General features: G+C 34.9%; 1 protein-coding gene across 6 annotated transcripts in view; it reads left to right on the plus strand.

Annotated features, from left to right (window-relative positions):
- Positions 1–16,721, plus strand: part of LOC145662985 (uncharacterized) — a 193,133-nt gene that overhangs the window by 134,798 nt on the left and 41,614 nt on the right. For all 6 annotated transcript variants that reach the window (XM_081729082.1, XM_081729083.1, XM_081729081.1 and 3 more), the window contains 3 exons: positions 10,810–10,930; positions 13,030–13,145; positions 15,573–15,741. In XM_081729082.1, the coding sequence (XP_081585208.1) occupies positions 10,810–10,930; positions 13,030–13,145; positions 15,573–15,741 (406 nt within the window). The remainder of the gene's footprint in view (positions 1–10,809; positions 10,931–13,029; positions 13,146–15,572; positions 15,742–16,721) is intronic.

Below are 16,721 nucleotides of genomic sequence, written 5' to 3' on the forward strand. Positions count from 1 at the left end.
TATACAAAATAATAATAATAATAATAATAATAATAATAATAATAATAATAATAATAATAATAATAATAATAATAATAATAAGTTCTGCGTTTGGGCCAATACAAGATATCATTGATCACTATAGAGAAAAAACAGTAAAAAGTACCTAAAGCAATTTTTAATAAGAATTTATCGTCCCAACAATACACTCCATCACCAGTCTCCTGAATCCGAAAGTGTTTGAAGTCTACTGCAGTTTCCAATTTAATATAGATGCCAATAGAATAGAAACAATTACGGAAATGATAAAACTTTTTGGTGTGAATTTAATAGGGCCGCGGTGGCTTAGTGGTTTATGCACTTACCTCTGGTACATGGGGTCCTTGGTTCAATCCCAGCTCGCGCTAAGTGAGCTTTATGGTGGACAAATACCGTGTGTGTGCCTTTTCTTAGGGTTTCCCGTTTCCTCCCACTTTGTTCATTCCACCATTTCATTCATTTCTCATCATAACCGTCTCCTTTTAGCCAAGCGGGCATAACAGTTGGACGTAAAACTTAAAGATTTCATTTTTCATTTCATGAATTAGGCTTCTCTCTTCATTTACCCTCTATCGCAACTGGAAGTGGTATATATCACCTTCAATTTCAATATCATGAGGACGCGGTGGCTCAGTGGTAGACGGTTCACATCCGGTGCTTGGGGTCCCTGGTTTGATCCCAGCTCGCGCCGTGTGGACTTTGTGGTGGACAAACACCGTGCTCGTGGGTTTTCTCGGGGTTGTCCCGTTTCCTCCCACTTTCTTCATTCCACCATTTCCTTCATTTCTCATCATCACCGTCTCCTTTAGCCTAACTGGCATAACCGTGGGACGTAAAACTTAAAGATTTCATTTTATTTTTTCAATTTCAATATTGATTCTTATAGCGCCAAACTGTAAGCGATAGAGGCAAACGGCTTCTGATATGAATTCAACGCTCCATTTCCGACCTTATCATTTTATTGAAACAGGAAGTGATTGGTTTGAATTTCTACTGTAATTTTATAATGTGAAACTTTACACGCAGTTGTTATATAAGTTGAATGGAAGGAGTCAGAGGTTAGATATGTGGGGAATATAGAGAAAATCAAACAAAACAAAACAAAATTACAAAAATGTTGGAAAGGAATAAAGTACAGGTTTGGATGCATTTTTTTTTTCTTTCTGCTATTTTTAATATTACATTCCTAAATTAGATCCACGTGCATTAAACTTCAGGTTACTATTTTGTTAAGACCGTATAAAGGAAACGCCATACGCGAAAATCTTAGTTTAGTAGAAATCTTGTATATAGGTTAATGGAAACTGGTTAAGTAGTTGCAACATTTGCGTGATGAAGCCATATTGTTATGGAAAATTTTCTTTATTTATAAATCTTTCAGAATTTTAAATAAATCGACGTTATGTGCAAGTACAAAAAACCATGCATGTACCGTCTATGTGCTTACACGAAAATTAAGAGTGTTTGGCACAGTTTCGTTTCACTTTCCAGATTTAAAAAGTGATCACGTAACTTTTTTTTTTTTTTTTTTTAATCTGGAGGTAGTGGAAACAGTCCGTACGCGGAGTCGAGCTTAAAAGGGGAAAGGAAGCGGGAGGGAGCCACATGCATTGAAAGCAATCACGTTAAGCACTCATCAATTCAGGAATGTCCATTCACACTATGGAACAGCTAACACGAAGAAAAAATAATGCAAATATTGTACAGTATCTTTGCATTTCGATATTTTTTCTTTTCCGATAGTCTTTAGAACTGGACATTACATGTTGATGAATATTAATATAAATTAAGCAGACTGCCTTTCGCAAATATTTTTGTTCTAGTTCCTTTCAGTATTATGAACATGAACCTTACTCTTTTCCGAACTCAAAAATGCTTTTATATTTGTTTCACAAAGACTATAATAACATGGAAGTAAAAAATAATATATAGAAATAAACTACAGAATAATTGCAAGTTTCAGTAAATTGCATATAAATAAGGTTAACTAAAAACTCTTACTCTTCATATTATATATTAATTCTACTGAACTGAAGCATCATTCTACAACATTTCAGCTACAAACATGATCGAAATAATTTGTATATAATCAACCATCTTGACGAGAATTTCTAATTCTTCTGTTTGGTACATTTTCCAAAAAAAAAAAATCTGTTTGATACATTTTCACAAAGTAAGATTGTTTATGTACATATACGTACATTTTCAAAACAGTTCGTTGGAGTCTTATATTAGTTTAGTTAGCAATTTCGATCGGTATCTTGTGGAGTGCGAATCCTTCGTAGGTTGTTCTCGTTGTTCATAATATCCATAGTGATTTCCACCAGAACTTGCAGTTTTCTTTTTTCTTTCATTAAAAAAAAAAAAATGGATTTGCCTTCTGCAGGTAAGCAGGCTTTATATTCACTTGATTCATTTTGTGATCAATTTTTAATTTTGAGAAATTATTTCACATTTGTGCTAATCGTTCAATGTATTTCAAATAATCTGATTCTATGTAGTAAATAATAACAGCATTTCTGTACTAATAACTACAGATGTAAAGTTAACACAAGTAATCCAGAGGCGGCTCTTGAGGAAGGTCACATGGAAATTGTTTAAATTTTATTGCTAAGCTAAGGGAAGAAATACGTAATGTATTTATTCTTGTATACATTATAAGGAATTAGCGCATGTGATAAGCTTTCTTTTCTTAGCTTGTAGCAATAAAATTATAATTGTTACCAGTGTGACTTCCCTCGAGAACCGCCACTGAATTATTCGCCCGAAATCTTTTCGACCTACTCCCCTGTCCTGTTCTGGATACGGGAAATTTTACGGGAAACTAGGGAGTAGGAATAGAGTCTAGCCATTATAGTTTGATCAAGTTAATTCAGATTCTCTTCATCTCCATTATATACAGTGCCGGATTTAGGGGGGTGCACCGGAGCACGTGCACCCCCGTTGTGAATATACACTATCTAAAATGAGGAACTAGCCGTGAAAATAGGAATATTTTCCGAAAATTTCATGTCGTTTCCGTTTCGGGTTTAAAAAACGCGGAATTTTCCAAAAGCAATAGTTTAAGTCAATTCGTCATGCACGCCACAGATGTCTAAAGGCATGGACGATTTGCATAACTCCTTCAAACTTCTTTGACTTTGTGAATATATTCCCATTTTAGTCTTCGATAGATTATAGATCAGGATAGATTATTTTTTGAATACAAGCTTTTCATTAAATCTATGCAGGACTTGGTAACCAGCTCAAGAAATGAAGGAAAGTTTTTTTGAGTTGAAAACTCTCTTTAAAATTGCAGTAACAGATTTCCGAGACAAATACTCTGTTGCAGTAAAGCTAATGATGTTTTGTTTGAGTATACCATTGTCTGAGGCGATATGTGGAAGCTAGGGTTTAGTGGTTACTAATATGATGGAGAAAAGACCAGTAGCAAAGGATGGACTTAGTGATGATATTGGAACAACAGACCACCTTACATACATTATCCTAAATAGACTCCTGTCTGGATAAAATAATAATAATAATAATAATAATAAATCCTTAAAGCTACTCTCATTACAAAATACGGTATATTGTATCACAAATATTTTAAATCTGCTTCTTTTAGTAAAACTCTCGGGAGAAAAAGATGTGACTTCACAGGTTGTAACTCGAATTAGGGGTACCTCTGAAAACTGTTTACCATGCTTCATGTAACGCTGTAGTAAAAACTTGATTGTATCATCTTGATTTTTTTATTTTGGAATTCCTGCAGAAAATTTTTGACTTACAAAAGCTCATCGCAGAAAGACAAAGAAAGTTCTGCCATCGGGCACCTTTTCTGCAGTGATTTTGCAAGTAAAGGCTGTGCAGTACGAAATGATGATAGCTGTATCAATATTCACATATGGGTTCGTTCATGATTCCGAATTGCGTGCTTAATGTTTCTGATAGAAGCTGATGTTCAGCAATTGAAATAGACCGGAATGAAGACCGCGACCTTTTCAAATAAAATTTGCACCATCGCGATGCTTTTACAATTCTTCCACTCAGCATTGTACACTTGCAGCATTCATTTACGAATTTTAGTATTATAAGCAGCAGCTTGCCTTCGTCATTGTTTAGACTCTGTTTCGCCTTTGTTGTTTCAGTTATTATTATTTTTCACGAAGTCACATCTTCTGTAATACACAATTTTACATATTCTATTTTAGAATTCACATTGTCATTCTTAAACTTTGTCGCTCTATTTTCATTCATTCTACTGTTTCTTTTCTTTTCTTTTTTTCCCCTCAGGATTCTCTCCTCCCTGTCTTTAGTCGTAAAACTTCGTATCATTATAAGTGTAACCATCATAATCGCTTTGATCCCCCATGAAAGCTTCTAAAATCTTCATATCCTCCTTTATTGCAACGAAGCAGTTCTGCAGTTTCAGTTGCAATTTGTTACGCCAGTTTGAAGAATCTACCTTCTTTTTTCACCAACGATTCTCTATGCTCATGCCTACTTGTTACATGCTTCGTGCATTCAATGGTCTCCTTGTTTTTATTGCTTTACAGAAATTGTAGGAACACTTGAAAAAGAAGAGAAACGTTTTGATGCATAGGAAACCTGCATTCGATAATTACTTGGTATATTGAGCTTCTTGAGAATACTACAGTCTTCAACCACATACTTTCTGTTTGATAGGATTTGCTAATTTTTTGTCTTCTTGTGTCATGCTCGCTTTATATATAATATGTATCGCTTATGTTGTGATATATATATATATATATATAATGTTGCTCTGAGAAAGCGTAGTGCACCGTGTTTTTTGAACTTCATTGAGAAATAGGCGAGATTTCCCAAAATTAAATATGATAATCACTTGTTTAACATATTTTGTATGTTATAGATTAAATTAGTAATTTTAGAAGTAGTTATGTGCGTAAAGTAGTGTTTGTTTGTGTGTGTCACGATTACGAAAAGACAGACAACTGACGAAACAATCTGCTAGTTCGCAGGGTAATTTGCTACTATACAGTGCATGAATGAATAACAATTTCTTCCAGCTAAATCAAAAATGTCAGTCAAGTACACAGCCACACACACACACACACACACAACAACAACAAAAAAATCTATGCATCGGACCCCAAGGTATGGATTCGATGTATTTTATTTCACAAAATCCAAAAATCGAAACCCCAGGATGATAGCCGTTTCAATGTTTTGTTATGAACGGAAAACTTGAGCGATTTTGGATAGGGAGAACACACGTAACACAGCCATACAAATAAACAAAAGTTCTGTGCAGTGGACCCCAGGGCATGAGTTCTATGTATTTTGTTACAGAATCCAAATTTCGAAACCGTAGGGCGATTGACTGTGTCGATTTTGTTTTATGGGCGAGAAACGTGTGTCCTTCTATCCAAAATCGCTCAGATTTTTCTCCCATAAAAAAAGTTGAAACGCTCGATCGCCCTGGGGTTTCGCAAGTTGAATTTTGCATAACAAAATACATCAAATCCATACCCTGGGGTCCACTGCACAGAACTTTTATTTTTGTGTGGCTGTGTTACTATTGACAGCGAGTGACATTTGTTTTAGCTCTATAAAAGTACTTTTTTTTTTCAGGTTTTCTCTAAAACTACGCCTGAGAATTGACCCTCAAGCATTTTATTCTCAGCTCGTTATGGTCTATTGACTGGATATATGTTTTATATTTAGACAATGTTCTAGTCAAATAGAAATTAAAATGTAAGAGTTAATGAAAATTTTAGGCTATATTTCACAAGTAAACGTTTTCGCCCGACATTTCGGGATCTAGACATATTATATGTATTTGTAAAGTACTAACAGAGATTAATAAAAATTCAAAGTCAGAGCGGCAGACGTAAAAGGGATAGGCGTTTGAAGGGTCTAAATCTAACATTGTAATCTGTGAAAATTTTATTTACACGTTAGTCTTGAACTTCTACAAGCCCTCCTCGCTGGTCTAGTGGCTAGCGCGCGTGCTTTAGGTGTTTGTAGTCCCGGTTTCGATTCCCGGTGGGAGAGCATAAAAAAATAATTTCACAGTCATTCACTTTAATTCATCGCCTGTTTCTATTAGCATCACTGAATCATTCGTAATTAGTACTTTTGGAAGAATTTGACATACTTTGTTAATCCATTAGGAATATAGGAAGCACGATGGTTCAGTGGTAGAATTCTCGTCTCTTGCTCGAAGGGTATCTGATTCGATCTCAGACCGTGAGAGTTTGAGGTGAACAACAACGTGATGATGAATTTTCGTAAGGTTTTTCCGTTTTCGCTTCATCCCACCAGTTATTTCGTGTTCGTTCACTTTCGTTAATCGTCTGTGCCGCCTTTACCCTAAAGAGCATAAACGTAGGATGTGAAATTAGTTTCATTTCACTTTTCCATTAGTAGCACAAGGTATCTTAAGATATCATGACATTATTTCAGTATTTCTTGAGTAGAAATACAACCAATTTTGAGCCTTTGTAATTGAATAAGATCCATCCTTTAATTTGATTAGTTTCTTCCTTATACGTCGCTTAAATCAGTTATATCCCAATGATCTGTAATAATTCTTCTAACTCTAGAATCTTACTTCTGATGAAAGCGATCTTTTATTATATGTGTAATGATCCATTTTGAACGACAACCTAGTCCAGAATCCGGATTCTATGTAGCACACAGTGTCCGCTTGTGATGCTCAATGTGTTCGACCATATTTTGACTTCTGGAGAACGAGGATCATGGCTTCTTATGATCGTTGAAGAAACATTAAGTATGAATATTTGAACAAAAGATCACCATGTTGGCGAATGATTTGATTAGACTTACTATCAGTAGCGAAACCATACGGTTTCACTGTGTAAAGCAAGTTCCCAACCTGTAATACTGGGCGGTAAGGTAGGGCTTCATGTGCCAGTTCCTCACGTCTTTGATTTCAGTGTAGGGTTTCCTCCGGTAAGAGAATTGTGGTGGTCACTATGAGGTCCCTGTTTCATTCGCTGTCTCTGCTGGGCGAAAGCATCGATGACATATTTTTTTTTTTTTTTTTTTTTTTTTCAAAATATCACTTTGAATACGAAAAAGAGAAAGGTCTTGTAAACGTTCCTGAGATAGAGAAGTACGAAAGTATGTCTTGATTCGTCGTTATCATAAAAATGAACGTGTTATTGACCAGTTGGATACAAGGGTGCACAGAAATAAACGCAAGTTTATATATACTTACGTATACATTGCATTACATTACATAATATTTGGAAAGTGGTGATTTGCATTCTGGTCTATATCTTATGATCTAAATTTTGGAAACATGAAAACTTTTTCGAATCGAAATAAGTAAACAAACGTATTATATGCGCTCTTTGGATATACAGAATTCAACGAAGTAATATGGAATTATACTGGCACATAGAAGAATTCGAAAACTTCCTATTCAATTTAGATAAAAGTTATCTTTAAGAACTGAATGCATCTTGGATCATAACATCGAGATTCTGGTGATTTTAGTTTAGCGTCCCGTTCAGCAGCGAGGCTATATGAGACGTGGACCTACTGATTAACGTGGAATCCGAACCACATGAGCTTCCGCCGGGAATCGAACCCGGGTCTCCCACGCCAAAGGCGCGTACGCTAACCGCTTAGCCACGAGGGAGCTCAACATCAAGATTCTCTTTCAAGATATTGGAACCATATTACTTCCATCGCTATTTATACATTTACTGTTATGTAATACTTGTCCTTCGATTACTTTTTCTTTATCTATACTTCTAGCACACTGGCTGATGCCTGGTGCACCTATCACTACTAATAGTGAAGCAGACAGACAGAAAAATGTATTGATATTAGAAAATTGACCTGTTAGCTGAAATATGTTTAAAATAAGTAATTTTAATATTTTCCTGTAATAATAGCAGAATATAAACGTTTAATAGAGTGACTTAAAGTAAAAAAAATAGCAACAGGTAATATATAAACATGTTTATTTTAATTGTTTTGTGGCAGGAAGAAAAGAAATAACTATGAAACGTTAAGTTCAAGTTTTAGGTCGGGAGAGACTTTCTCCCTCTCCCTAAGTCCTCCTCCACCATAAAATGAAATCTAAAATATAAGAAAGTGTTTTCGTCAAACTCTATAATTCTGGATCTCGGATATGTTTAAATTTCTAGCAAATGAGAATGAATTTCTTATTCAACGCTAGAACAATTGACATCAAAGTTGGAAGGGATATTGCTGAAATTCTGTTACTATTACATTACATCAAGTTAGCTAATGTTTTCAGGGCATTACTACTGTATCGCCGGACCACACGAAAATAAGAAAAAGGCATATTATTTGGTTTCTTCCCCAAGGTTGTGATTATTACTCGAAGTACAGTGTGGACGTATGGCATAAAAACTAGTGTATAAAACACGAACCAACTTGTGCTAGGTGACCACTAAAAAGCACGAATGCTATCTAATCGAGTCAGAGCAGGAGGGCTCGAGAGGGTGCGTCCATAGGGAGCAGGCGCTTCATTGTCAGTGGATATATGCATAAACGAGGATAGTGGAAGACTACTTTATGTCATAAAATGCATGGCTTATGCAGAGCTTTAAGGGAGATACTAAATGCCATACAAAAAAAGTACCAAAAATGTACTAAATTAGGTTAGATTAAATTAGGTTTGGTTAGATGTTCCTCTTCTTTTCTGTAGTTGTAATTCGTTTCTACACTTACGACAAATTGTACGCTTGTTTTAGTAAACCATACCTTTCACACAGTTTCAACAACTGACACTCCTTATTTTTGTACAACTCGATAAAATTCAATCACGGTTTGTGACAATCTTGCCATTTACGCAACATTTCCACAATGCCTTTCCTATAAATCATAATAAGTGTACCTCTCCGTCAAATAGTCCCTTCCGCCTCCACATATAGTGCCGCTTACAACATCAAGAATAACTAACAACAACAAGTATTTTCTTAACTTCAACTATTCCCTTCACCTTACTTTCACTCACTCTTCCTCACAAACCAAACTAAATTCTCCAATTCATCTGGTAAATTTTCTAAAATTATATAACAATTAACCCGTTTTCAGTGATATTTTATACATCTAAAGTTTCAATATTTTCCATATACATTATTTTCCCTGGAGATTCACATTTGGCGATGTGGTAGAAGTCGACTAACTTGTAAAGAGAAAAAGAGAAAATATTAATTAACGTAATAGGAAGAAATATAGATTAAATATAATGATGTACAATATATATAGACAGAGAGAAAAAAATAAATATGAATTAGAAGAAGGAGAAGTATAGATATATAATTAAAATAAGAAATTATGAAATAATTTTGGAGTGCAGGAAAGTCGCATACTTACCACTTACGGAACTGGATCTTCAAGGGACACGTCATAGGGAATCTGTGTCGAGCCTGAAAGAAAGACAAAGAACAGACGTAAAAGTTAAATAATGATTTTTTTTACTGACTAAATAACTAAAATAGAACACTACTTATTAAAATGATAATATTATATTTCAACTGTATTCATATTCATATTCATATATTTATTTGCCTGTTCATAGCTTACAATATGAGGACAATCCCCAATTAAGCATTACAGTTGTCAGATATGGTTTACATTCTCTATATGTTATCAGTAAGATATGTTTCCACAGAGTAATAGCTTTTCTCTAACAATAATTCTAACAGAGTATTTCTGAATATCAGTTTTTCGTTAATGTCTTTGTACTTTGTTGGTAATTTGTTATATAATTTTATACAATTTATATATACAGTTTTGCTAAAATTTGCATAGTTCTATTGGATAATATACATATTACAATTCTGCCTAGTATTGTATGAGTGAATCGTATTAGCTAATGTAAATAGATCCTTGTGTTCGATTACATACATAATTGTGCGATATATATATAAACTAGGTAATGTCAATAATTTATATTTTTTAAAAACATTTTTACATGAGGATCGTTCAGGCACATTATTCTATTTTTTTTTTTTTTTTTCTGTATTCGGAATGTACTAGCACTTATTCAATGTTCCTTCCATGTTTTAAAAGATACAAAAGTACATGATTTAAGTAAAATGTCAGAATAAAAGTAAAATCCTAACATTAGATATACATATATCTATGTTAACCTTATTTCTTACGAAGAATCTTGTTTCTTTTGATTTTAATTTTCCCATGTCAGGAATAACGGGGATGGCGATCACATTGTGTAGGACTAAAACATTAATGAGAACGGATATATTGTTCGAACAGACTCCAGAGTCAATTACAAACACTCTCAAATGATTTTCTGTGTACATACTGAAAATGAAATAATGCCAGTACGTAAAAATGTTAACAACATAACTAACAATAATGATTAAGCAATACTTATTATTATTGCTATTATATTATTATTATTATTATTATTATTATTATTATTATTATTATTATTATTATTATTATTATTATTATTATTATTATTATTATTATTATTTTAATATATGTACACAATAGTTCAGATCATTTGGTTGTAAGTCTTACATTCATGGTAATTTTCTCCCGTTAATTTATGTCTAATCATTCAGAATCAGTTATAGTATTTAGGTTTCAACAAGTAATGTGCAAAATGAGAAAAACGTCTGTAACAACAGCTATTGTACTGCTGCCTTGAAGAACGATCATTCTTACATGTAATTTTTAAGAGCATGTACTCTTACAAGAATTCTTCAAATAAGCAAGATTGTTTATTTGTACTAGTTGTTTGTTGTGTTCATTATATCGTTAAAATTTACGATGATTTACGATTTTTCACAGCCTACCCAATCCTTGCCAAATGCCGAAAACTCTACTGAAAGCTGTCCAGTTTGCTGTATGTCAGGTTTCAAGGATAGTCACGAAATGGCGGCGCACATAGAGGAACACTTTAACCAGAAAGGTATTTATAATTCGTTATGTTTGTTTTGTATCAAAACTACACAACCTAGTTTTATGTAGTAAATCTGAATGGGGTATAAAGTGTTCATGTGTAAAATCTGAACTTATTATCGTATAAACTTTGTATAAACTCTGTAAGGTTGATCGAGTAGTAATTCAGTATTTATAGTGAATTTACGATAAGGCAGGTAAAGAGCGACAAATTATATATATATATATATATATATATATATATATATATATATATATATATATATATATATATATATATATATATATATATTAAATAAAGTTAATGGAAGGTAACGTTTCAGAGTAATAATCACTTCTATGTTATTTCATTTTGTATTCTAATTCTTGTTCATTTGTTCAAGTACATGTTTCTTTCAATAGACTCCAATCTCCTTTAACAAGAGTAAGGTTGAAGTATATATTCATATTTGGAATACTGTAGGTCTATGTGCGAGATGAAGGTAAAACTCTACATTCAAGACGGTTTGGCGCACACAAGAGATTGTTTGGTCTAAGCTACGTTCAAACTGGTTTTACTCACAGGTACCCATTCGGTAGGGCCTGGGTAAATCACTTAAATTCCGCTCCCAGTGAACATCATTTCGCGACAGTTTAGTTGGTTGGTATATGCCTTACCGGATGCCAGCGTAGGTTTGACCTTCTGTAATACCTTCATCAGAAATTCCTACTTAGTTCATACGCTGTCAAAAGCCCTTTATAAATGAAGAACACTATATATACACTTTCTTCCTTTTGTCTAAAAACCATGCACCACCCGCCACCACCGGTAATGATCTGTTCTACCATCGAAAGGAGAATTTTTGCTCCATATGATATTGAGTTAATGGTTTCATCAACCTCATGTCTTCTTACACTCTGTAGCGTGCATCAAACATTATTCTGTATTTCACCTGCAGACGGCAAGCTTGTTAGAAAGCATTAACAGAGTAAAAAAGATGTTTCTAGAAAGAAAATGTATCTTAAACGAGGAAGGAACTCTAGAACGGCCATGTTTCCCACAACAAAAAGCTTATTCTACTTTAACGGAATCTAAAATGAGAATATGATCCCATTTAGGTTGAATCGCCAATTTAGGGATATTTAATTTGTTTGGGATATCTGAGATCGGAGCGGCAACCATTATAGACAATGAATATCAGATAAAATCTGAAAAGTTCGAGAGAGAATGAGAGAAGAGAATTGGGTCACTAGAAAAGATAGAGTAAGGATTAAAGGTGATTGGACTTTGGCCATATTAGGTTGAAGCGTCGAAAGTTTGTAGTTCGTCTTGAATATTCTTCTAGAAAGACAGCGTCCTTCTGGTCCTCTAAGGTCCCGAACTTCAGTTATGGATGGCCAACTGTAGTAATTCCAATTAAACACCACTGTTGAAGTTGTATCTTCCATTTATTGTTTTTTCGGAGGATCATGAAGGATAATTGTTCCTTCTGTTGCTTGAAAATATCTTCCTTGTTGGTTGAAAACCAGCTGGTTATGAATGGCCAGGTTACAGATGCAAGTTGCTCAAAGAATAAAAGGTCAGTAGGAAATCTCTCATTGTGTTTATTAGAAACTAGTTTTGTAACTAGTGTTCATGTTAACAAACAAGAAAGAGAAAAAATAATTTATAGTTATGCTTTATATGCTTGTTAGAAATATCCATATATTTAAGACGGAAGTGCACATATCTGTTACGAGTACAAATGCACTGAAGAGCGCCTAAATATAGATAAAAACATAATAAAGTTCGGTACTGGCCAAGTTTGCAATAATGTCTTAATGTCTTAATAAACATACGTTGTTGTTGTGATAATGATAATTAAATTGTTTATATGAAATAATTGTAAATGTTCCATATATACAATTGGTGCTTCCTAAGTTCAGCCTCTTTTAATAGTAATAAGTCGTCTTTAAGACAAATCAATATACAGATCTGTTCATGCAGTGGAATATAAAGAAGTATTTGGTCAAAAAGTAGTAGGCTTTCTTTTTAAAGTTCTTGTATAAACTGTATGAAAATACTGTATTTTTGTTTCATGAAATTCTAATTTAAAAGTTGTTGAGATTTACTTCCTAAATTTGTTGCAGGAGTATCACCTGTTACTCCCGATATGTCTTGTGATCGCATGTTAGCTCGAGAAATAGAGAGGAGGGAGCGAGAAGTTCGAAGATTACGAGAACAAAGAGAATTTGAGATGTTACGGGTAAGTAGTTACGTGCAGCTTTCACGTTGTTATTGTTTCTCATAAGTATTTTCGATGGCCTGAAGTTTGGTGCTGAACATATGAAATTAATGCTAGTTTATCCCGGCATCATTAATAGAACAATTAACACTTCCATGTACTTCGATTATCACAAAAGTTGCTCGTCTCTCGTAAGTGTTAACCGTTTAATGTCTTTCATTGTTTATAAACTTTTTCTTCCCTCCATCGGTTCCTGTTACATTCCTCCCTTCTTCTTTACATTCCAGAGAGTACATTTTGTCCTAAATAGTATCCTATCCAGTCCCTTTTTTTAAAAAATTATCTCCAGTATTGCATTTACTGTACACGATACTTCCTATTACATTCCTCAGAATACAGTTTGCCCTTAAATAGTGTCCTATGTTTTTTTGTTTATATAATAGCTTTTATTACATTACTCAAAATTCATTTTAGAGCTCCTTCGTGGCTAAGTGGTTAGCGTACACGCCTTTGGCGTGGGAGACCCGGGTTCAATTCCCGGCGGGAGCTTATGTGGTTTGAATTCCACGTTAATCAGTAGGTCCACGTCTCATATAGCCTCGCTGCTGAAAGGGACGCTAAACTAAAATCAACTCAACTCAACTCAAAATTCATTTTCCCTGAAATAGTATTCTAGGATATTAAAAAAATAAAAGAAATCCAGTATCCTAATCAGTTCCTTTTCTTGTTCTCAGTTATCTCCAGTATTGCGTTTTCTGTTCGTTTAATAGCTTTTATTACATTTCTCAGAACGTAATTTGCCCCGAAATAGTATCCTATATGTTTTCTGTTTATATAATACTGTATTTACAAAACGTTTTCACAATTTAAAAATTCCCCATTGTGTGATTATGCAATGCTATTGCATTATTGTCAAATTTCAAATCTATTGACTCAGTTTTCCGTCATATCCAAACTCTTCTTCTGGTCTATCCCGAAAATTATATTACAAATTTAAATTAACGTCATTTAGACTCGCAATTCTGAACAAAACTATTAACGCCACTATCCCACTTCTTGCCGAGGTTGCCTTAATCGAGATTTAATATTGTATTATGGTCTTGATATAATATGACAAACTCATTATTGTATGCATTTTAACGCACTAATTTACCTTCTGTATATAGATGAGCAAATATTGTTACATGTGTGGTGCGTTATGTATTATTATTTTCCTGGTATATTTTACAAACATCGTTGTTTGCTTATTTATGCAGACCTATTCTCTGCATACTTCTTGAACTACCACTTCATGTTTTTCTTCTTATATTCGAAAAAAAAAAAAAAAAGGATAACTTGAACATGTAAGGGCCGCGGTGGCTCAGTGGTAGAGCGTTCATCTCTGGTGCTTGGGGTCCCGGGTTCGATCCCAGCCCCCGCCAAGTGAACTTTGTGATGGACAAACACCGTGTGCGTGGATTTCCTCGGGTTCTCTCGTTTCCTCCCACTTTCTCCATTCCACCATTTCAGTCATTACTCATCATAACCGTCTCCTTTAGCCTTACCGGTATAACCGTGGGACGTAAAACTCAAAGATTTCATTTCATTTTCAACTTTAACATGTAAAAGAGAAGTAGAAAAGGTGCTTATTAATCTCTTCTGAAATTTGATAAACTCTACACAGACCTTACCTTTTGTTGATGAGTATATGGTCCTTCTTTTCTGAAACAACAGTGTTTACATGTCCATTAAGATTAAACTACCTAGGTAAATGGATGTTTTGTAGATCTTTGAAATCTTTCAGTTCAACGTCCCACGATTTTGCCCTTTAAAATAAGGCGAGTCAGTGATGGTGGAATGGAAACGTGGAAGGAAACGAGAGTACTCCGGTGAAACCCACAGACACGATGTTATTCACCACAAACTTACTTGGCCGGAGAACTAGGAACCCCACACGCCAGAGGTAAGCGCCGTACACTGAGCCACCGTGCTCCCCTTGGATGTTTAGTGGCGTGTACTGACTTGAATGTTGTGAAAATTTCGGTGCAGTAGCAATAAGTGTAAAATTTTATTGTTTGTTGTGATTTATGATATAATCTATTAGTTCAAGCTACTTTATCCACATTTCTTGCAATTTGTAATGATGTTTTCCTAATAGTTTCAACTTCTTTTAAGTTATGTGTGGATGTGTCCACAATAGTTCCAACATAAAGCATCGAAGATGCTTAAGTGGGTTTGTAAGGAGTTCTTTTAACAAATCTATAACAGAAAAATCATTATACTCTTTATTCGCTGACTCACAAAACATGCTGCTCGTGGAAGTAACGGAGATAGAAGGCAATGTGCTCCACACATCACCAAACTGAAATTGTGTTCTTCGTGGACTCTACTATGATATTGTCATGTAATTGTATTGTTGTATGTTTACTTTAACGATAATGTTTTAATTTTGTTCTTTTTGTCGTCAAGGCTCAATACGGAATGGACAATCAAGGAAACTTCAGGGAACAAAGTTTAACAAATATGCAAAAGGCTGTATATGCTGGAGAGATGTCTGTGGCAGACTATTATGAGCGGCAGATTGAATTACGAACTGCAGAAATGAATGGAGTGGATGACGGAAGCTCTTGTACAAAAGGTAAGGAGTTTGAAATCAGTTGTAAGATGGGAGCAAATAAGATTTCTCTTCAATTTTGGGGAAAATTCTCATTTACATTTTATTATTAGTACTATTATTGTTATTAGAAATTATATTTATTTAGGATATTATTGGTATTATTTCATGCTACGCACAAACAGGACCATTGTTGTGAGTGTTGTGTTAAATTTGTTTCCAAGTGTGTGGGTTTCCGCTCTGTGACTAAAATGCCACCCAAACTAAGCCGGTTTTGGGAAGGCTATGTTGCGGCTCTTTATGACGCCCACTTTAGTGTTTCTGTCATTAGAAAACAGTGCAAGAAGAATGGTTACAACATCAGTTTAAGTGGAATAAAAAATGTTATTAAAAAGTACAAGGGCAACGAAGCTCCACCATTTGGATCACCAACGAAGTTGCCTAGGAAGCGGGAATGCACCAAGGCCACCTCCACCATGCAGAGAAAACTTCGCAAAATGGCAGTGCAAGAAAATCCGCCAACACAAAGGTGTATGGCTAATCGTCTTGACGTGTCTTTGGGGACTGTGAGCCGGACGTTACACTATCAACTCAAGCTGGAAAAAGTCATGAAAACTCGCGGCCATCTTCTCACGGATGCCCACCAAAAGGAACGAAAGTGTAACGCCCGGAAGCTGTGCGAACGGCATCTGGCAAAACAAAGGTGGGTATACGTCTTCGTAATGCTCGATGAAGCATAGATTTACCTTTCCGACTGCGGCAAACCGAGAGCCATCATGTACCGAGAGAAAGGTGCCAAGAACTTCAGCAGGCGGGTCCGTGTCTGTAAAGAATCCTTCCCAAAAGGGTTCATGGTCGTTACTGGCTACTGTTACCGAGGTAAACTGAAGATTCGTAGGGTGGCGAAGAACTGCAAAATAAATTCGCAGTATTTTCAGGAGCAGGTCTTGCGGCCGATCTACGAGCATGAGATTCCAATAATGGACGGAAATGACGCCAATCTG

This window comes from Thermobia domestica, chromosome 10, assembly GCF_964235325.1.
Source record: "Thermobia domestica chromosome 10, izTheDome1.hap1.1, whole genome shotgun sequence".
In the NCBI taxonomy this organism is placed as follows: Eukaryota; Metazoa; Arthropoda; class Insecta; order Zygentoma; family Lepismatidae; genus Thermobia; species Thermobia domestica.